Source organism: Engraulis encrasicolus, chromosome 13 (genome assembly GCF_034702125.1).
Source record: "Engraulis encrasicolus isolate BLACKSEA-1 chromosome 13, IST_EnEncr_1.0, whole genome shotgun sequence".
Lineage (NCBI taxonomy): Eukaryota > Metazoa > Chordata > Actinopteri > Clupeiformes > Engraulidae > Engraulis > Engraulis encrasicolus.
The window spans coordinates 33074846-33098017 of record NC_085869.1 but is presented as its reverse complement, the minus strand read 5'-3'; the positions used below and the strand labels follow the sequence as shown (position 1 = coordinate 33098017).

General features: G+C 45.4%; 1 protein-coding gene across 2 annotated transcripts in view; it reads left to right on the top strand.

The window, feature by feature from the left end:
• man1a2 (mannosidase, alpha, class 1A, member 2) overlaps positions 1-23172 on the top strand; it is a 193072-nt gene that overhangs the window by 49398 nt on the left and 120502 nt on the right. The window contains exon 3 of one of the 2 annotated variants that reach the window (XM_063213754.1): positions 5877-6228. In XM_063213754.1, the coding sequence (XP_063069824.1) occupies positions 5877-6228 (352 nt within the window). Of the gene's footprint in view, positions 1-5873; positions 6229-23172 lie in introns of both variants that reach the window. The other variant, XM_063213752.1, reaches the window with a different exon arrangement.

Genomic DNA, 23172 nt, shown 5'->3' with positions numbered 1-23172 from the left:
CAAGTCACGAGTTATTCTTTTACGATGACCATTAAAAGGGTCAGAACATTTTTGATGTAAAAGCCTCAAATAATGCCTCTTTGAAAGACATGGCAAGGTTCAGTGCTGCATAACCTGAACAACTCAGTCCAATGCATGGTGCATAAAGTTCAGGTGCACCCCAACAGCAAGCCCCGTTAAGTAGACTGATCACACCTGCAACTTGTGCACACCATTCACTTAATGCATTCAATTAGTGATGCCTGGGTCAATCTGTGACATCAGACACTAAGTGTGAGGTGGGGTACTCATGTCAGGTAGTGTACTTGCAACCCATTTTGAACCTTTATGTCCCATTATCTCTGAAATGAATAATAACCCGAACACCAGCATTTGAGGTGTTGCTCATGACATTGCTGGCTACGTTTAGACAAGGAACTGGCCATTTTAAAATATGAGTTTTTTTAGATATTCCATTTTTAATTTTTCAATTTATCATAATTCATATTCTGAGAGTAGTTGTATTCCAAGGTGATTGTGTAATATGTAGAGCCAGAAAAGAGCTTTCAAACAACACCACAGGCATCTTTTTGTGACTAACACTGACTGATATATTCAAGGCTGAATGTATAGTGTCCTACCCTCACATGTGAACCTTTCCTAGTCTGTTTCTCCCTTAATATTAGTGTCAGATTCAAACCAATGCAGTTCTGGGGTGCTACCTTGCTACTGAAAAGGCACACCAAGTATGATTGAAATCCGGGTCGGTCGGGTCCCAAAGTGTCTGATTTCACGTGAAATGACCCGAGTAAAAAACACACACACACACACACACACACACACACACACACACACACACACACACACACACACACACACACACACACACACACACACACACACACACACACACACACACACACACACACACACACACACACACACACACTCCTTCTAATGGCGTGGGTCTTTAGCTCAGTTTCAGGTCCACTGGGCCTCTTCTCTCACAGCTCACTGCTGTAGTGTGTATGTCCATTCTGTGCTCGAAAGAAATTGCCGCCCAAGACTCGAAGCCAGCCGGCCATATAGTATTACAGCCAATCATTATGTTGCTTTAGGATCACATCGGAGAAAAGGTATAATTTTAATTGGCTGTTGTCGTGCTCAAATTTCTACAACCTTGTTGGACGGTTTGGCAAGAAGTGGAGCATTCCTTAAAAACAACCGTAAAACGACCTTATGGATAACAGAAGAATATAAAACTGTGTGTGTGTGTGTGTGTGTGTGTGTGTGTGTGTGTGTGTGTGTGTGTGTGTGTGTGTGTGTGTGTGTGTGTGTGTGTGTGTGTGTGTGTGTGTGTGTGTGTGTGTGTGTGTGTGTGTGTGTGTGTGTGTTTTTTTCAGCGTGTGTGGTTTTTTTCTGTGTGTCTTTTTTTCTGTGTGTGTGTGTGTCTGTCAGCCTGTCTGTGTGTGTGTGTGTGCGCATGTGTCTGTCTCTGTGTGTTGATGCACATGTTTGTGTGTGTGTATGCCGTGTGTCTGCGCTCTGTACCCGAGTGCCATGCGTGTGTGTTACTGCAGCCACAGAGTAGCCCATTAGCCCGGTGCCCTTATCAAGAGTGTTTAGCTTTCTTCCTCTTCCTGTGGGCAGCCGAGTGTAATTGGTTCTGGCCCAGGGGTGCAGGGCAGAGGGCAGGGGGCAGGGCCAGAGACTGGGATGGGGAGGGGAGGGGAGGGGAGGGAGAGAGACAGTGTTTGGGAGACACCATGTTTGGGAGAGATATAACCAGAAGAAGAGAGGCAGGGCAAGACGCAGAGGCAAATACACTCTTTGGGAGAGGCAAGGCCAGAGTTTAGGAACAAAAAAAGAAATTGCTAGTCCTGCACCCATTTTGAGACAGATTTGCAAAGTCACATGAAAACTGAAAATAAAAAGCCTGCAACACCGAGCTCCCATTTCTCTTCATTTGATAATGTGCTGTTTCGGCCAGCATGCCCTTCATCAGACTGCAGCTGCAGGGGCAGAGATAGACAGGTCATCAGCTGGGAAAATTAGGCCTTTCGTCCTACCGCACTTTTCTCTGTGGATTACTGACCAGAAGGCCTATTGGAAGAAATTAAAACATGGGGCCACGTCAATTTTTGCTCAGAATTCAATATGGCCGCCATTTTCCAAAATGACTTGTTTTCATGCATTATTACATTGTACTATAAGGTGATATTCATGAACGATTAACTACTTTCAGCACTATTCTGTCCTATTTCCTTACATACATGTTTACAAAGGTTGACTAAACCAAAACAAATGAAAATAAAGTTGGCCACCTTGCAATATCCAAAGGAAAGTGCTGAAAATTATGATTGAAATGCACAAACAGAGTCTATGACTGGGAAAATTAGGCCTATTGTCCTGTCAGGGTTTTCACAGTGGATTACAGGCCAGAAGGCCTATTGAAAAAGATTCACCAGCTGGTTGCCATCTCAAATGTGCTCCAAAATTCAAACATTTCTGTTTTTCAGAATGGCAGACTTTCATACATTTCATACACTCAATACTGTAAGACCATAATTATCAATAAAGACAACCTATTTCCAGTGAAATTCTGTCCTATCTCCTATCTATAGACATGAGTACAAAGGTTGGCAACAGAATGATGATATATCTTGCTCCTTTGAAATATCTTAATGATTGTTCTCAGAAAATAATTGAATTACACATACACAGTTGACTGCTGAAAAAAGGCTATTGACCTGCCAAACTTTTTACATTAGATTACTGACCAAAAGTTTTTCAGGCCTAATTATTTTTGCATAAAGCAAGGGTGAGTGTGCGTGTGTGTGTGCCCGCGCGTATCCCCCGCTCATCTTTTCCCTACTCTACAGTGTCTTTCCCCCACACACTATTCTGCCTCCCCCACCCCCTCACTCATCCCCCCACACACTATTCTGCCCCACCCACCCCCCCCCCACACACGTTTATGCCCCCAACCCCCTCACTCATCCCCCCCCCATGCTACTCTGCCCCCCCACCCACCCCCCCCACTATTCTGCCCCCACGCTCACCCCCCCCTGACTCATTCTCCCTCCAGCCCCCCACAAAATACTCGCCCACCCCTCATCCAATGTGAAAAGTTTGGCAGGTCGACCCCCCCAACTGAACTTAGCCCCCAACACAAACACACACACCATTCTGCCCCCCTGAACCCCCCACACTGTCCCCCCCCACCACCTCACTCATCCCCCCACAAACTATTCTGCCCACCCACCCACCCCCTATATTCAATCCGACTCATTCCCCCACACACCCCCCCCCCACTCTGCCCCCCAACCCCTTTTTTCAGCAGTCCGCCGGGACGTCGGGACACCGTTAATTTCGAGCGCTGCCACTGTTTGTGAAATTCAATCATTTGACAACATTCCTTTGGATATTTCAAAGTGGCAAAATATATATATTTATGCCTTTTTCTAGACAACCTTCATACTCACGTCTGTAAGAAGATAGGACAATTTAGCTAAAAAATAGGTCATCTTTATTGATAATTATGGCCTTACAGTATTGAGAAAAATGTGTGAAAGTCTGCTATTCTTAAAAACAGAGAAAATTTTGAATTTTGGAGGACATAGATGGCCCCAAGTTTTAATCTTTTTCAATAGGCCTTCTGGTCTGCAATCCACTGTGAAAACCCTGACAGGACAATAGGCCTAATTTTCCCAGCCATAGACTCTCTATGTGCATTTCAATCATTATTTTCAGCACTTTCCTTTGGATATTGCAAGGTGGCCAACTTTATTTTCATTTGTTTTAGTTTAGTCAACCTTTGTAAACATGTATGTAAGGAAATAGGACAGAATAGTGCAGAAAGTAGTTAATCGTTCATGAATATCACCTTATAGTACAATGTAATAATGCATGAAAACAAGTCATTTTGGAAAATGGCGGCCATATTGAATTCTGAGCAAAAACTGACGTGGCCCCATGTTTTAATTTCTTCCAATAGGCCTTCTGGTCAGTAATCCACAGAGAAAAGTGCGGTAGGACGAAAGGCCTAATTTTCCCAGCTGATGACCTGTCTAAGAGGGGAGCAGGGGCAAGAGGCACGGGCAGAGGCAGGAGCAGAGGCACTCTTTGGCAGACAGGGTGGTGGCGGGAGACGTTGGCCCGAGACGGGAGCAGAGAACGGGGGCAGGGGCCGACAAGGGAGGATGCAGTGCTGGAGACAGCAAGGCAGACACACTGGGCGCTGTCTGAACTACCCACTGACCCACAGTGCTTTCGCCAGAAAATAGCCTGTGTTGCGAGTTCATCTGTGTGTGTGTTTGTTTGCGTGCATGTGCACATATGAGTGCGCTCGTGTGCGCATGTATTTGTGTTTGTGTGTGTATGTTTGTTTGTGTCTTTGTCTCCAAAGATGAACATTTGCACCTCAGTGGCTCTTGCAGGCTTTTGCTGACAAGCCAAAACTGAGCAACTCGCATGGAATAAAAACAAATCCATGGACCATTTAAAAACAATGCAAACAGAAAGAAGACGCCAAGTGGGGCTGATCCGCACTGATGCTCTGCCATGAAGGCAAAGCATGGGAAGGGAAAGGAAGGGACACGTTTTGTGTACTTGTCTGGATTCATCCACCATGGAGAATGACACACACACACACACACACACACACACACACACACACACACACACACACACACACACATTGTTATTTTGCTCTGTGTGTGTGTGTGTGTGCACGCTTGGTGACTCAACAAGCTTTCTACTTAATGCCTTAAGATATTTTTCTCAATGCCTTCACATACAGTTTGTGTGTGGAGGGATGTCTCACAGTTTTGTTTATATTTTCCCAGTTATGTGTGTATGTTGCATTGTTGCATGGCTGTGTGACTGGTGTGAAGGGAGGGTGGGGTACATTCTTTCTTTCTTCAATGCATTTCTTCAGTTTACTTCTAGACAAATAACTCATGACTGAAGCAGTTTCTTCATTCATACGTCATTTCTTCATTCATGCATCATTTTTAAACCTTTTTTTAACCCATATGGGCCTCAAATATCGGGTATCGGAAATCGGGTATCGGCTAAGGGTGATGGAAAAAAAAAAATCGGTATCCCATCTGCCATTTAAAAAACTGTATCGGTCAACCCCTAATCTTGGTCATTGTAATGGGGGCAGCGCATTGTTGACATTTCAAAAAAACATTTTTATTTATTCCCATAAACATCCAAAAGGTTATACAACATCAGAGACAACTAGCAAACTGCGGTACGATACCTTTTGGGAAAGTATTTGGAGTAGGCCTAAAAAATGTAAGCAAACGCTGCCCCCATTAGAATAGCTCATATCTCCGAAAGGGCTTAGCCGAAAAATGTGGCATCACCGGGTACTGTCAAGTCAAGGGTAGCATGCGTGAGCAATACAACAGCATATTGAAATTGACTGAACTGGTCCTTTAACCGCACTGAAATGGTTCAAAAATATGTTGGCGTGTGCATTTTGATTTTGTTTGTGTGTGTCATTTGCCAAGCTGAATGCAAACTCCAATGACAAGTTTGTATTCATTTATTTATCTGGTTGATGAAGTGCTGTATGGAAGTTGCACGCATGACTTGATGTATAGCCTTTCAGAAATGGCTACCCCATTCTAACATTCACTGGCCTATCTGTGCACATACTGTCTGTTTCTCTTATATTTCCCACTGGTGATAAACTGTGTACTGACCTGTTCCATGTTAAATGTTTATTGAATTTTTGTCCTCTCTTTGTCTCTCTATTTCCCACGGGAGCAGGCTGGAGGAGGAGGATTGCTTGTGTTTTACTACCTGAAATATTTTGTGGTCCATGTTGCATGTTTATTGAAATCCTTCTTTCTCTCTCTCTCTCTCTTTCCTTACCCGAGCAGGCTGGAGGAGGAGAGCTTGCGGGACAAGATCCGCGCGGACCACGAGCGGGCGCTGCAGGAGGCCAAGGAGAAGCTGCGCAAGTCCCGCGATGAGCTGAACGCTGAGATCCAGACCGTCAAGAGCCGGCTGGCCGAGGAGCGCAAGGAGAATGCAGCCGGAGGAGCGGGAGGAGGAGGAAGAGGAGTAGGGGGCGGCGGAGGAGGTGCTGCTGGAGGTGGTGCTGGTGGAGCAGGGGGAGGGGGTGTAGGGCCCAAGCCTCTGCCCCCTGTGCCACTGCCCAAGCTGGGGGGCATCGACGACGGCGACCCTGGAGATCCGGACGTGAAGGAGAAGAGGGATAAGATCCGAGAGGTGAGTAATGGTGTGTGTGTGTGTGTGTGTGTGTGTGTGTGTGTGTGTGTGTGTGTGTGTGTGTGTGTGTGTGTGTGTGTGTGTGTGTGTGTTGCAGATGATGCAGTCGATAGATCTGACTTGGCTGGTGTGTGTGTGTGTGTGTTCGAGTGCACGCGCATCTTGCATTTTGACGGTTCTGAGGTGTGTGTGTGTGTGTGTGTCTGTGTGTGTGTGTGTGTGTGGTGTGTGTGTGTGTGTGTGTGTGTGTGTGTGTGTGTGTGTGTGTGTGTGTGTGTGTGTGTGTGTGTGTGTGTGTGTGTGTGTGTGTGTGTGTGTGTGTGTGTGTGTGTGTGTGTGTGTGTGTGTGTGTTACTTTTGCTGTTTCTCTGGTTATGTGTAGAGGGTTTTGTGTTTGTTTTGGGTGTCAGAGAGGTACGGTCTGATGTTGAATAATATGTTAACTTTCTTTGATTTGCTAAGATGTAATGAGGAGTATGCTTGTGCAACTCAGAGTGTGTGCGTGTGTGTGTTTTTTCTTCTTTCTTCTTTTCATGTTCAGTGCGTCTGTATATGTTTGAAGGTGGCACCCGGTTTAGTGTTTTTGTTTAATTGCCGCAAGGTGTGTGTGTGTGTGTGTGTGTGTGTGTGCGTGTATGCGATCATGCGTGTCTGTGCTTACTTGTTTTTTAAAAGAACAGTGCAGGATGGACCCAATGCTTGTTTGTTTATGCAAGTGTGTGTGTGTGTGTGTGTGTGTGTGTGTGTGTGTGTGTGTGTGTGTGTGTGTGTGTGTGTGTGTGTGTGTGTGTGTGTGTGTGTGTGTGTGTGTTTGTGTGTGCATGTGTGCGTGTATGCGATCATGCGTGTCTGTGCTTACTTGTTTTTTAAAAGAACAGTGCAGGATGGACCCAATGCTTGTTTGCTTATGTATGTGTGTGTGCGTGCGTGCGTGCGTGCGTGCGCAGTCTCAAACTTGCATCACTCTTCCCTTCGATGTTGAGACTAGTCCAAAAGCATGAAGCGAAGGCTGAAGCTCCTCATCTCCACCACCTTTCCTCCTTCCATCTTGTCTTCTCTTCTCCTCATCCTCTTCTCCCTTTCCCTTCCTTGCCCTCTGTAATAGCTCAGAATATCTGACTCTCCACTTCCTCCTCAATTCCTATTTCCTCCACATCTCTCCCCATGTCCTCTCCTCTCCTCCTCTTCTCCTCTCCTCTCCTCTCCTCTCCCCTCCTCCCCTTCTACTCCGTCTTCTCCCCTTCCGCCCTTACTTGCACAATCTACCAACGTTAGTAGTACCCCTGTCTCCCCTGTTTGCTTAGCCTCTTTTCCTTCTCCTCTCCTCTCTTCCTCTTTTTTTCTCTTTTCCTGCTCTCCTCTTCTCTACTCCCTCACTGACATATCGTCTCCAATCTACTGACATTCTCCTCTCTCCTCAACCCACCACCTCCATCCTCTTTTTTCTCCCCTTTTCCTCTCTCTTCGTCTTCTTTACTTCTCCTCCTCATCATCTCCTCTCCTCCCCTCACTTCCTGATAAAATCTGGTATTGCTCCTCCTCTCCTCACCTCCTCTCTCTCTCCTCCCCTCCCTCACCTCCTCTCTCTCTCTCCTCCTCTCCATCTCTAGCATAATGCCTCCCAATCTACCCTTATTCCCCTCCACCCCTCGGTCCTCCACCTCTTCTTCCTCTCCTCTTCCTCTCCTTAATTACTTCCTGCCTCTCTCTTGTCTCCATTGTCTGCTCTTCAGAACGTGATGGCAGTTACAGCCTATTTAATCTTTAAGAGTGCCTTTGTCTCCCAGAGGCTGCCTCTCTCTCTCTCTCTCTCTCTCGCACTCTCTCTCTCTCTCTCTCTCTCTCTCTCTCTCTCTCTCTCTCTCTCTCTCTCTCTCTCTCTCTCTCTCTCTCTCTCTCTCTCTCTCTCTCTCTCCCCTTTGGTGGTGTAATCATCTCTGCCTTAGTTTCCCCCTTCACTGTCTTAATCATACCCTCTCGCCCCCTCTTTATCGCTCACTTCCTTATTCCCTCGCTTCCTACTTCATTCTCTCTCTCTACCTCTCTCTCGCTCGCTCTCTCTTTCTTTCTCACATACATTTCTCCTCTGATCCCTGTCTGACACGTTCTCCATATCCCCCCTCACACTTTTGTTCCCTTTCTTCCTTCCTTCCCCTTGATCACTCTTTCTTTCTCTCTTTCTCCACTACTACCTCTCTCTTTCCATTTCGTGGCCCATCTCTCTCTGCCCTCTCTCTCCCTGTCCTTTTTCTCTCCCTCCTCTTCTTTCGCCCTCTTTCTAATCTCCTCTTTCTCCCTCTCTCCCCTCCCTATCCATTCACCCCCCTCTTTCTCTCCTCTCCCTCTCTCCTCCTCTGTCTGCGTGGAGAATTGCAGCCAGTGATGTGGCCGTTGGCGAGCTGCCACTAGAATGGCTTGAGTCTTGGAGTCTCCCACGAGAGAGAGAGAGAGATGCATAATGGCAGTGGAGAGACAGCCCCATGAGGAGTTGCTCTCTTTCTCTCTTTCTTTCTATCTTTCTTTCTCACTTTCTCTCCATCCCTATGTCTCCACTCTCTGTCAGCAATCTCTCTTTGCCCTCCCTCTCTCGCTCTCTCGCTCACTGTCAGAACTCACTCACTCACTCACTTACTCACTTACTCACCCACTCACTCACTCACTCACTCACTCACTCACTCACTCACTCACTCACTCACTCACTCACTCACACACACACACACACACACACACACACACACACACACACACACACACACACACACACACACACACACACACACACACACACACACACACACACACACACACACACACACACGGACGGACACACACACACACGGACACTGCTGTGTTTTACAGTGCTGTCAGCGGTAGAGCAGAGGAATTCCAATGCGCTCATCACCTCTGAGCTCCTGTGAGGATGAGACTGATGGCGAAGAAGATTAATGATGAAAGTGATGGATGGTGATTTAAAGGGCGTTTCTGTCATCCTCAGCCCTCTGCATTAAAGCTCCTCAATTACGGGTCAGAATCATAGTCATAGTCATAATTACATTTTGTCAGCACCGAGAGAATGATGTTATTTTAACTTAATCACTCATCTACTGTGTTACACAGTACACGGCTTCATTGAATCGCATTTTCCTAACGACGGATTCACATGCCATGAAATTAAAATGTAAATGACCAAAATGAATATTAAACTGTAAAAGAATATTGGTTCTGACTGTTGGACCTGATTTGGGACTGGACGCGTTCCATTAGATTAGATGAGACCTTCCGGAACTCCCCCAACGCTAGTAATATGCATTTAATAGCATGTCGTCAGCATTACATTCAATTGAGGAAATGGGGAGTCGGGGGTACGGTGGCTCTGAAGGGCCAGAGGAAAAAATACTCAACCAGATGAAAAAAAACATTCAAAACATCAAGTGATAAAGTATGTCTCTGAAAAATCCCAATTCATCCAAGTTTAGCTGTAAACAAATGGACAACTTTGTAAAACACGACAGATGAAATAAAACCAAATAAAAAAATTACAACAGAGGAAGATTCGTCTAGGGTTGGGGTTCCCAAACTTCACTATGACACCACCCTCTGTGCTAGTAGTGTCCTGCCAAGTCCGCCTTGACATGGGCTGTGTCGCACTTTTTTTTATCTGCACACCCCCTTTCACAACTTGAAGGAGTTAGTGCATACCAAAAGCTTAATTAAGTTATTTATTCTATTCAATTATTTTTTGTTTTGTTTTCGCTATACTTTTCCTGCCATACTACCGCCGTGTGTCTAGAAACTTTCTTATTCATCCAGTTTTAGCTGATAAAGCAACTGGACAACTTCTTAAAGCTTGAACATTTCTCACTCCTCTTTCCAAGGAGGAATGAACATATCGTCTAGACTTGGGAGTAGGGACTTATGATGTATTGAGGTGGAGGATGAACTTTTCAACATCTCAACCAGTAGCCTCCATGACGTAGCCTAGTCTGCATATTGATGATGAACTCTGTCTGGCGTCGCTCGATGTTCAAAAGACCCAGTTGGGGAAACTATTTGTGTAGGTGGAGAAGCCACGAACGTCATCGGAATAAGAATGACTTAGAGGACACGTGGATCCCCATGCTCCTCATCTCAATTTGTTATGCTCTGTAGGACTTAAGAATAAAAAAAAGAAGTAGGACTCTTTTGCGCAACTTTTCATTAAAAGAGATATTCACTGTAGAATGAACTTTTTTGGGTGTGTTGAGACATGATAACGGAGTAGCCTGTTGCATTTCGTGTTTTTTTAAAAAAAAACGTTATTGTAACATTTGTATTTAGCCGTTCTCTCCATAGAGCCTCTGGGACCAATCTTTGCGATAACAACCCCTCCTCATAGCCGTCGTCGTGGCTCTGTAAACACATCACGCATGTAAATGCACTGTATGCGTACCATACGTTATCTAAGCATGCACAGCTGTGCACTGCATTGTGTATCTATTCACCCTATCGTACGCATGCATTGCATGACTTGTCTGCTGAGCGGCAAGTGATCTGAATTACAAATGCGTTCTCCCCCATACGTTATTGCATTGGGAGTTTCATAAGCACAACCTACAGAGTGCTGTTTTTGATGCAGTCTGACTATGGTGCGTGTAGGCTAGGGTATGTTTTCTTATTGTAAGTGTTGCATAAACATGGCTCGAGTCCATGTTAAGCAGACGTAATCTGAGCGTATAGCACATGTATATTTCTCCATACATTACAGGCAAAGAAAACATAGGCTTTGACTAGGGCTGGAGTTTATGTTGAGCAAACGCAATCAGAATGTAATGCATAATTTAAACTTGTGCATTTTCACTTTGAGACTTTGAAAATGTAACATGAGTATTATCTGACATGAAATTATCATTCATCCAGACCATGTGAATTAAAGTTGTAGCATCTGGTTTCACTTTGGTGCTTGATTTACAGATCAAAAAGGAGTCCAGTTTCTGCAGCTTAACTTGTTTGCCTTTTATGAATATTACAGTGGCTCAGCCTTGATTTTGGAGTGTACGCATGAAATCTGTTACGGGAATGTTACATGGATATTGGATATATGGATATATGGTGTGTTGGATAGAGGGCTCAATTGAATGGGGTAGGCCTGGACTTCTTAGACCTTATGTAAAATCATGGAAATTTGACTAGATGAAGGAAGAATGTGATGTGACGTGAACACTTGGTATATGTACCATGAAAGTGCTTGGCTATTGAGGCAGTTTGGCTGGAGGCATTACGGCCATGCACGGCATCAGAAGGTGACAAATCGGGCAAATCGAAAAGGGTCACCTGGGGAGACATGGGATGACCGTACCATGAAAGTGCTTGTCAGTTTTTACTAGATTCAAGAAGTCTTTGCTAATGTGAACATTGGCTATGTGTACTCTACAAGTACTATGGAAGTGCTTGGCTGTTGAGGCGGTATGACGCACTCAAGTGGAATACTTGCACCTCTGGGGTGCATTTCTCGAAACCAAAGTTGCTTATTACATTAGCTACTTTGTTGTTTTCAATGCATTTTCCCATTGGTAACTACTGAAGTTGCTAACAGGCTAACAACTTCCTCGTTGAGAAATGTACCCCTGGAGTGTAAGCTGAAGTCAAGAGGTGTTAGCCACTAATGGAAATGCCTCTGAAGAAAGTGTCAGCAATGGATTTAAGTGTCTGATACTGCTAGTGTAGAGCTGATGCAGTTGAAGTGGATATGACCGTCTGTGTAGGACGTATTTGTACTTGTATAGGTCTGTGCCCGTATGTGTATGTGCGCGCATTAAACTTTTTTACCTTGTAGGTCTCGGATGACAAGTGCATAGCACCGTAATCACCTTCAGTCTATGTCCTTGATACAAATAAACACAGGAATGACTGACTGTTGGGCCTATTTTTATTTTGCGGTAAAGCACTGATGGAGGTAGCCTAGAGAGAAGAGTTTGAAAAGTGTCGGGGAGTCCAGAGGAAAGTGGTGCAGCGTATGTACTGTAGCGTACCTTCACTGTGCGTCCTTGAGACCTCCTCTGGTCCAAGGACTCTACACAGTATCTACAGATGAGAGAGGCCCCTGCTGAGAAGGGACCCTGATTCAAATGAAAAGGGAACGTCCTTGGCTGGGTGTGATTGAGTGAGTGAGCCGCATAATTGATCTGATTTAGGCTAGCGCTCCTGCGCTTTGATATCGGCTTCTGCGCGGTTTGTTGAGGGTGGTTTTTTTGTATGGTAATTATGATTTATTGATAGTTTTGTGTAATTACTCCTTTCTTCATTTATGAAAATTGTTCATTGTTCATGAAATTATTAGTAATTGTATATTATTATTTTGTTTCTTATAAGTGCATCTGAGAATATGAAAAAGTAGTGCAGACTAGGCCTCGGGAACCAAAACATAGGTTCATGATGAGAACCTAGAAGACCTTGTATTTTATGTGATTCGTAACTAATTATACTTGACATAGTGTACATCGACAGGCTTGCATGTAAACGGCTTATGTGGTCCGTGTGTGTCTGGATCTGTCACTGCTGTCGTCCAGAGCAGTATTATAATCTTAATAATTACCCAGTGTTCCAATGGCCAGAGAAAAAGCCTGGGAAGACTTTGACCAGTTCTTTCACAGGGTGTGGAAACGATTTGGAACTAGTCCAACCTTTAGCGACTTAGCGCATGGAGGTTCAGCTAAGAGCTGTAATTAACCCTCGTGAATGTGGGGAAAAAGCACAACTGTACACAACAGAATAAGCAACTGTACAAGCTAATAAGCAAACGCAATGACACAATGTGGCTTTAAGAGGTATAATTATAGAAGGCTAGGTTACTTACATTGGCACAAGCAATGGAAAGTGAATTAGACAACTTTAAGGTTTTGCTTCTTTGAATGGTGCCAGTCTCCCTTGGGCCTGGTTTGTGTAGCCCAGGCTGACAGTGCCCAGCTTTGGGATGCTGTGTGTGGTTCTGATCGCTTTTGCAATCCCATCACGCACTGCAGCAAATGTGTTTCTTTTCCTTTTTTCCACTTAAAAGAAGTCTTGTCTTTTGGGCCTCCTCAGTATTAGACATGACTACTGGCGCAGATCAAATGCAAATGGAGGAGAGTGGGCAAGGTCACCGCCTCTGGTTAGGACAGGTTTGGACTCTTTACCGCCAAAGTGGACACACACACACACACACACACACACACACACACACACACACACACACACACACACACACACACACACACACACACACACACACACACACACACACACACACACACACACACACACACACACACACACACGCGCGCGCACAAGCAAAAGCAAAAGCAAGGTCACTGCCTCTAGTTAGGACAGGTTAGTCCTAGTGGGGATGCACAGAGACAGGCGGGCAGTCACACACAGACACAGACACAGACACAGACACAGACACAGACACAGACACAGACACAGACACAGACACACACACAGACACAGACACAGACACAGACACAGACACAGACACACACACACACACACACACACACACACACACACAATCAGACACGCTCAGTCCCTTCATTCTGGTGATGGCTCCTCTCCTCCCTGGCTGCAGCAGTTGCCTGAGGCCTGACATCAGACCACTGGGTTCTGCCCTCCATACTCTCTCTCTCTCTCTGGCTCTTTCTTGGTCTCAGTCGTACTTTCATCTTCTTTTCTCTCTCTCTCTCACTTAGGATCAGTCTTTCTCATCCATTCTCTCGCTCTATCTCTCTATCTCTCTGTCTGTCTCTCTGTCTGTCTCTCTCTCTCTCTCTCTCTCTCTCTCTCTCTCTCTCTCTCTCTCTCTCTCTCTCTCTCTCTCTCTCTATCAGACATGGTTAGTGATTGGTGTGTACCTGGCTGGCAGTGGCCATGAGGGCTGCTTCTCAGCTTTTCGTCATCTCTGCTCTCTGCTCTGCTCTGTCTTCTGTCTTGTAGATGCACCCAGGGACACAGCCCTAGGCGTGGGCCCAATACGTCACTCAACGCACACTCTTGCCTGGATTGCACCATAGCTGATGAAACTATTGCCAGCCAGTTGTTTGCTGTTGTTGTTGTTTGTGTGTATGTTTCTATGTTCTTGTGTGTGTTTGTGTGCGTGTACATGTGTGTGTATCATTGATAAGCCAGGAAATAAAAGCTTGCGTCTCATACGTCAACTTAACAGACTTAACCGTGCGTGATGAAATCATTACCTAATGATTTGAGGTGTTTGTTTGTTTGTTTGTTTGTGTGTGACTTGTCACTGGCATGCAAATTTGGCTAAATGTTGTTTGAATGCATTAGGTTGAGGCCTGGATCATGAATATTCCACTGGCTAAACTTACCCCAAGAGATGAATGTGATGTACTTGATTCAGACAGAGCAGTAAGCGCGATGCACGAACGCACGCACACACGCACGCACGCACACAGAGAGTAAATGATTCTATTCCGAGGGTGCCTATACCTTGAATGAGGCATCTGCTAGATGGGCAATTAAGTGTAAATGAAGCGCCCTGCTTACACCTGCAGGAAGTCTGTGATTACCCTCTCTGGCTCGATTGGAAGACTCTCCTCCTGAGGCTTGAAGCCTATACTGTTAGTGGCCAGGTGCTTCTGTGGTTATTTCCACTTCATTGGCCAGGTGGACGGGCATTTCCAGGCATTACCTTCTGTGCTGGGTATGTATCGGTTAATGTGTAAACACGACATGTGTATAAAAATAAAAACTCCATTGTCACTGGTGCGTTTTAGCATGGTACCGTCCCGCCGCACTGCACCATTGGGGGCTGCCCCCTTGCACAGGTAAGGCATAATTGCAATTTCGTTGTGTGAAATTGTGGTGCGTGCGTGCGCAGTGTGTCCTCACCACAGGTAGTCCTCAGTGGCGTCTCTGGCCAGCGTGTGTGTGGTGATGTGTAGTGTAACTTGGAGTGTACAGTAGTTGTCTTTTGTGCGTTTTGTATCTGTTCTGCATTGCAAAGACAGTTGATGTGTGTATACCAGTGGCTTGACTCATAGTGGCCCAATGTGTTAGTTTCATCTGGTAGCAGCAGCATCAGCAGCGGGCATGTTTGCCAGCTGGTGAGCCTGGTTTAGAATGTTTCTCCTGTGGCGTTGCCAGCCCACATCTGGGCACGGACAAGACGCTACGTGTTTGCACTGTTGCTCAGTGGAAAGTCTGGGCACTGGCATTGGCACTGGCCTGTGCCGGGTAAGAGACATGTGCACTGAGTTTAGTCGTAGGCATGATGCTCTTGGACGAGAGTGTTTGATAATTGTCCTAATGGACTGATGGAGGGGTGTGCGGGTGTGGGTGTGTGTGGTGGTTGGGGGGGGGGGTTGTTGGTGGAGGATGTGTGGTGTACAATCTTTAGCCACCAAATAATCAACGTCCTGTGTCATACTGGCCCGGGTGGGCTCTCACACAAAATTACACAGAGAAATGGCTCTTTGAAGGAGAAAAACAGATGTGTAAGTGTGCGTGCGTGCGTGCGTGTGTGTGTGCGTGCGTGAGAGAGAGAGAGAGAGAGAAAGAGAGAGTTTGGTAGACAGTGAGTCAGCACACAGTCGGTCGGGAATATTGAGAAAACTCTGTTAGCAGAAAGTGATCGCTTGAAGTGGCAGTGTCAGATGAAAGAAAATGTAGCACATCTTTTACACAGAATTCTGTCCAAGGTCTTTCTTTCTGAGTTCTTTCTTTCTTCTCTCTCTCTCTCTCTCTCTCTCTCTCTCTCTCTCTCTCTCTCTCTCTCTCTCTCTCTCTCTCTCTCTCTCTCTCTCTCTCTCTCTCTCTCTCTCTCTCTCTCTCTCTCTCTCTCTCATAGCTGTTTTTTTTTCAACTGAAGCAGGGTGAAAAGCAATGGGTATAAAAGTATTCATCTGGAGCTGTCCTGTATGCTCACAGACAGAGGCACATCTTGGCACTGCCAAAAGGACTCTAAAGGTCATTGCAGCTCCAAAGTCCCTATCTACAATGACTATGCGACAGGGTTATCACCATAAAAGCACTTACCTTTTTGCTAGATGTTTAGTTCTCTTTTTCCTCTATAGTTCAAATCGTTTAGAGGAAGCCATTAAACATGATAAACATTACCCACAAATGGGCCGTGGTTAACTTTTGACCCCCACCCAAAGCAGTCTTTTGGTCCATGGATTGATTTTTGTTTACAAAATAAAATGAATCAGTGAATTGATTTTTGTGTTCAAACCAAAAGGAAGGCTAGTTCATTGTCGCAAATGCTCAAGGGCCATGTTGGTTCATCCTGTAACAGTGTGTGCACACAGCGTGGGTATTTTTTTCGTTCTGATGTGAAGTCCATGGCTAAGTAGTCCCTTAAGGTTGTGATTAAATATACACTTGGCGGCAGGCCCTCTGTGGAGGATCGGCTTTATGCTGTAACAGCGTAGTCTCAGACATGGGCGTTGGACGTGGAAGACTGCAGAACGAGCTACTGCAATGATTCCCAAAAGTTTTCTTTTTTAGCGTTTTTTTTTTTTTTTTTGGGAATACATTTTTGGGGTTTGGCTATGTCTTTATTGACAGGAGGAGGGGCCGGGGGATTTTGACAGGAAATGACCTCACCCTAGCCCACTGAGCCATGCCCCCCCCCCCAATAAGTATATTTTCCTAGCCCCCACCCCTTAAATATTACCGAAATTTTATTTGAAGCTCACAGGAAAAGTCGATACATCAATTCAGCATACATGTGAATATTGTTACTAACCAATTGATGGAATGGAATGGTTATATTATCTGAAAGTATAAACTGTATGGTTTTCTGTGAACAGATTCTCTCCGCGACCCCCCTGCAGAGCTTCAGGCAACCCTGTTAGAGGTCCCGGCTCCCTGTTTGGGAAACACTAAGCTATTGGGTCTGACCGGATAACTGTACTCCCCATATTTGGAGCTGTTGGCAGACAAGATTCCTGCATTTTTGCAGTTAGACTATAAAAGAAAGTCTGAGACGGTGTCCCATCAGAGAAAATAGCACACTGACAAAAATACTCAACGGTGACCAAGATCCAGAGAAAGCTGAAATCGGTTTTCCATTGCACCAAATGGAATGCTATAAAGACTGCAATACTAAATGGGCAGTGTTGGAGCAGGAGTGCACAGCTCTTTTAGTCCACTCTTGGCTAACGGCATGAGACATGACTGACTGTAGCAATAATAGTTCTCCCTTTATCCAAAGCTGGCCTTAATCTCTTTGTTGCATCATGGACACTTAGCCGCTAAAGACACAGCCCCTGTTATGAATTAGCTGCTACCAGAATGGCAATGACCAAGTCGTATTGTATTAGTAAATGCCCTGTGCACTTCCATCGTGGTGGAATGGTGTGTGTTAACTGGCCACGTTTCTAATTTCAAGTAGTTGAGTGGTGCTCCATTGGAAACGTTGGGGGGAAAGTAATGTTGGCAAAAACAGATGTGAACAGATGTTCATTTTTGGAAATGAAGGTTTTCAGAACATTGGATGACATCACATTACACGGCACCTGCCTGAAGTTATGACCTTGTGAAATGAGCATATATGCACCAATGGAACTGAGATTTTTTGTTGTGTTCTCATATCTTACTGTTAATAGGTGGTGTTAGGATACAAGCAAGGCTTGAAAGATATGCCTTTTAACTATTTTAGAAACTGATGGATCCAATGGGCCTTTCCCTGTGAGTTGGGCAATTCAAATCAATTTAGGAGAAATTTGCCAGAAAAGTTTAACTTGAAATCAAATATGCTTAGAAGGTAGTGGCAGCATCTTTTGAACTAGGATTATGGGAGAAGTTCTTTTTTTCCCAGAACAAAGAAGCTGCACTCCAATCAAAACTGCATAAAGTAATGGATCTTTTAAGACAACAGAGGAAATTGTGCCAAACCTGTTTTGCATGGATATGCCAAAAGATTGCATTATTTGCCTCAAAATAATGAGACAATGCTTTTATGTGGGCAAGGAAATAGGAAATAGTAATTTCTGGCAACTGGTTTTACACTTGTTACACTCTGACCTTGCCTAAGGGCATTGATTCAGAAAGAGTTTGCCGTTTGTTGTAAAAGAAACTACTGACCTCAGTAGACTGAGGAAAGGGTAAACTGTTTCAGTGACATATTTAGGCGCTGTTTATACACACTAGGGTATTTTGAATTTTTCTTCCCTAGGTTCACCAACATATCTTTCTTCACACCATTGGCAAATCTGCAAATATGTTTCCGAGAGCTGTCATAAATATGTTAAGCCTGTGAGTAGTAAGTAGAAGGCCAAGTCTTCATTTTTCTCATATAACAAAGACTAATCAGAGTTTTTCAAGAAGAATCTCTCTCTTTTTTTACGATGATTCATTTTCGGAGGAAAAACCTCTGTTTGTGTGTTATAAACGAAAGGCACAAACAAAGGGAAAGGTCTTTGTCTATCAACTGACCTGGGTATGTATAAACGGCCCGTGCTGTAGATGGCTGGTATGGGCTGGTGAAGGGGCGGGAGACATTATATTATCAATGATGACTCTCTGCCACCCGTGACTCACCATGCCTGCTTGGTTGCTATGCGAGAAGTCTTGGTTGGCAATGGCAACAGCTTCTGTACCAGTCATAGAGGTTTCATAATGTGTGAAAGTGCAAATGGTGTGTGTGTTCAGTATGTGAGTTAAACATACTACGAGCTCTGACTTCTGCTGAACATCACTGCTTATGTCTATAGTGAAGGTGAGCAAGGTCACTCTGCTGTGGTTGATTGCGAGTGGACGTGTGTTTTTTTTGGTCATGCACAGCAGAGGGTTTACATTTTAGAGAGGACGGGGCACGCACGCACGCACGCACGCACGCACGCACGCACGCACGCACGCACGCACGCACACACACAGACATGATATGGTGTGTGTGTGTGTGTGTTTCCATGTCCTGGGGAGCTATGTGGTATCTGCCAGGCAGGAGGGGTCCAGAGCGCCCCCCCTGAGAAACACGACCTGCTGACATGATGAGCAGTGAAGTGTGTGTGTGTGTGTGTGTGTGTGTGTGTGTGTGTGTGTGTGTGTGTGTGTGTGTGTGTGTGTGTGTGTGTGTGTGTGTGTGTGTGTGTGTGTGTTTCCATGTCCTGGGGAGCTATGTGGCATCTGCCAGGCAGGAGGGGTCCAGAGCGCCCCCTGAGAAACATGACCTGCTGACATGATGAGCAGTGAAGTGTGTGTGTGTGTGTGTGTGTGTGTGTGTGTGTGTGTGTGTGTGCGAGTTTAGGATCTAGGAGCCCCGTGGTGAGACCCCAGTGATTTACCATCTGCTGTTCACCACTGGGGCTCTTTACCCCTATACACACACAATCACACACACACCACTTGGACGCTTGTATAAGGCTTCTCAGTATGGTCAAGATAGACCACTGTGAAGCCCTACACACACACACACCCCTACCCACCTGCGCATTAACGAGGGGGCTAGGGAGGGCTCAAGCCCAGGGGCCTCAGCCAATCAGGGGCCTCCTAAGGTGCCTTGGAATATCAATAAAACAATAAACTATTGCGGGCCGCCTTCATTATTGTAGGCCTAGAATCTATGGTTAAAATAAATGAACGCACAATAGCCTGCTGTAAGAGACGCAACGCAAACCCCAATGAGTGGCAGCCCATAACATTGTATCACCCCGACACCTTAACAGCTGTAAAAAATGTAACAATGTTAACGTCTCAGCAGCCGCGCACTCGCTGACAGACAGAGTTTAGAAGCAGAGAGAGCAGCAGAGTTTAGAAGTGAAGATAGAGATTAGGACTAGTTCTAGAACATGTCAGTAGTGCACAGAAATGAGGTAGGCGACTGATTAGGCTAACTTTCTCATATTTTCACTGTTCATGGAGGCAACTCCGAAAACATCATAGAAAAACGGGAGAAAATATTGCCTACCGTTCCTATAACGTTTGGATTCTGAATTAGCGTTAGCTGCACATATCTACACGGCTTGCTAGCTGTGAGCTGGGTGTGTATGTAAAACCATGTGGATTTAAGTGGAATATTATCCTACTTGAAGTTGTGTGATCAAGCCAACGTTTGAAGGTAAGGCCATTGGTTATTAAATTGGCTGTGGCATGTTGACATGGGTCCATGCAGTTATTGCTAGCCTCGTGCTTTGAACTAGATTCCTTCAGATATTAATTTCCTTGCTCATGCACGCTGCCTGTGCAATGTAGCTAGGCTTGATTAACTTTGACGGAGGTGGATTCTTTTAGAAAAAGTTTACATGCTCAAAACGGCATCACTCACTGGTAGGCTATTTTTTTTTTTTGATTAAGTGTTAATGTCACCGTGCAGTAGACTAACAGATGTAGGCAATCAAGGTTTAGCCTACAATTCACCACTTTAGAATTATTTAATCTGGACAACCCCTTCACTGGGTCCTTGGATTTCGGTATGTTGATTGAGGGAGCCATGTGTTTTGCGCCGTTCCCAGACAAAGTGTCAAAAACGGATTTTAGGTAAATGTTTATAGCCAATAACTTTTGCAGACTAACCAGCCAGTGTGCCCTCTGTCGAGCAGTGTTATGAACATGCTAGCACGTTTTCACAGCCTCTCTCTCTCTCGTGCTCCCTCACTCTCCCTCTGGGTTCGACAGGTAGACCAAGGGGCCACAAGAAAAAAATTTAGCCCCTGGGCCACAAGTGTTGATAAGGCGCCCCTGCCCCTACCTATCGCTGCCTGACTCACTCACCCCCTGTGTGTGAGGGCTTCATACCAGGCCGCGTCATACACTCCACTGCTGCTTGCCTGCTACACACACACATATACACACACACACACACACACACACACACACACACACACACACACACACACACACACACACACACACACACACACACACACACACACACACACACACACACACACACACACACACACACACACACACACACACACACATATTCGTCAGTCATATCATGGTGAGTGTGTGCGTGTAGTTTGCAACCTTTGTGCGGTGTGTTCAGGCGTTTGTAGAGGTGTACTTATTGATCCTTGGTGTAGTGTAGCAGCATGGCCGTGCTTGAGCTCACAGAGAGGGAGAAAAAGAGCTCTCTGTAACAAATTCAATTCCATTCGCTTTACTCTAATGCAACGAGCTGAGCTCCACTGACTTGCGCTGCACTACACAGGGTATGATGTTGTCAAAGGCATGGGCCAGCTAGCCTGCTGTGAATCACTGATGAGCAGGGTGGAATCTACTGCCACAGAAAGGAGATGGAAGAGGGTGACTGAGGTAGGGAGTCTGATGCACATCGGTATGTCTGTTTGACATTTGTTCATTCATTCATGCGTTGGGTATTTTGTATTCATTCATTCCTTCATTCCTTCATTCCTTCACTCACTAACTCACTCACTCACTCACTCACTCACTCACTCACTCACTCACTCACTCACTCACTCACTCACTCACTCACTCACTCACTCACTCACTCACTCACTCACTCATTCATTCATTCACTCATTCATTCATTCACTAGTGGTGTCAACAATGATCGATTCGGCGATCCAATCCAATGCGGGGCATGGACGAACGATCCAATTCAATGCGGCAAGTTCCAGGATCGATGCGGCAATTTTTTAAAGTTTCAATTGCATCCGTGGATATTTCGGGAGCAAATGAATGTTAAATTGAATAAAAGTACTTCAAAGCATTGCAAGACTGACACAGACTAGTCCAGACTGATACAGAAAACAGCCAATTAATTGTTGCTCAGTATCTGACTACTTGTATTGTCTCATCATGACTGATGAAACATTTGCTTTGCTTTCAGTAAAAATGTAATGCATTGCAATTCATGGTAGAATTGAATCGGATCGGATCGAATCGCATAGAATCGAATCGGATCGCTACCTCCCAAATCGTGATCGAATCGGATCGTGAGGGCAGTGCCAATCCACACCACTATCATTCACTGATCTCAACCTCAAAGCTGTTACACGCCTAGCACATTCAGTAACCAGGAATCACACTCCCCCTCTTCATCCACATTTCACACAGCGTCCATCCAGCCGCAGGTACCAGTACAAGACACTCAGATGGCGACGAGCACACTTCAGCAAATGCTTTGTCCCTGCTGTCACTGCACTTAAACAACCTTCCACATTTAACCCTGTATGAACCCTGGTAGTGTATAGTATGGGATTGTCATTTATGGTATGTCCGTCCGTCCGTCCGTCCGTCCCACGCGGACAGTCATGATGCTGTATTGTGATGCAAGAAGGCAGTATCATGATATCATATGTCCTTTCAAAGTTGTGTTCTCCTTCAGTCCAGAAAACAGCCACATGATATAAAGTGATGGTGCTTCAAATCAGTATCCTTATTCAGTTTTATTTATTACATTTTTACATTATTTGTACCCTCTTGTAACCTATTCTTCGTAAACGATCATCAAAAATATGCATTTTAAAAATCGTGGGGTGTATCAAACTGAGTGGTCAGATGTACTTTTATTCCCCTTGATCTTTTCTCAAGCTCTCCTCTCCTCCGCCTCTCCTCCGCCTCTCCTCTGCCTCTCCTCCGCCTCTCCTCCACCTCTCCTCCTCCTCTTCTCCTTCGCCTCTCCTCCTCCGCCTCTCCTCCTCCTCTTCTCCTTCGCCTCTCCTCCTCCGCCTCTCCTCCTCCTCTTCTCCTCCGCCTCTCCTCCTCCTCTTCTCCGCCTCTTCTCCTCCGCCTCTTCTCCTCCGCCTCTCCTCTTCGTTAATCATTTCATTATGTGGAATTTTTATCTCAAAGCGGAACATGTCCCATCAGCCACTGCTTCCAAATAAGTGCCACTGGTACCCTCTGCCTTGATTGGCAGGAGGGCATGAGGACCATCATCTGATTGGAGGGCTTTTAGATGGCTTGGAATTTGATTGGAGAGCGCAGGAGGACCACTGAAATTTGATTGGAGGGGCTGGTAGAGGGCCGGAAATAGACTGGAGAGGTGGTTGATGGGAGTTTGGA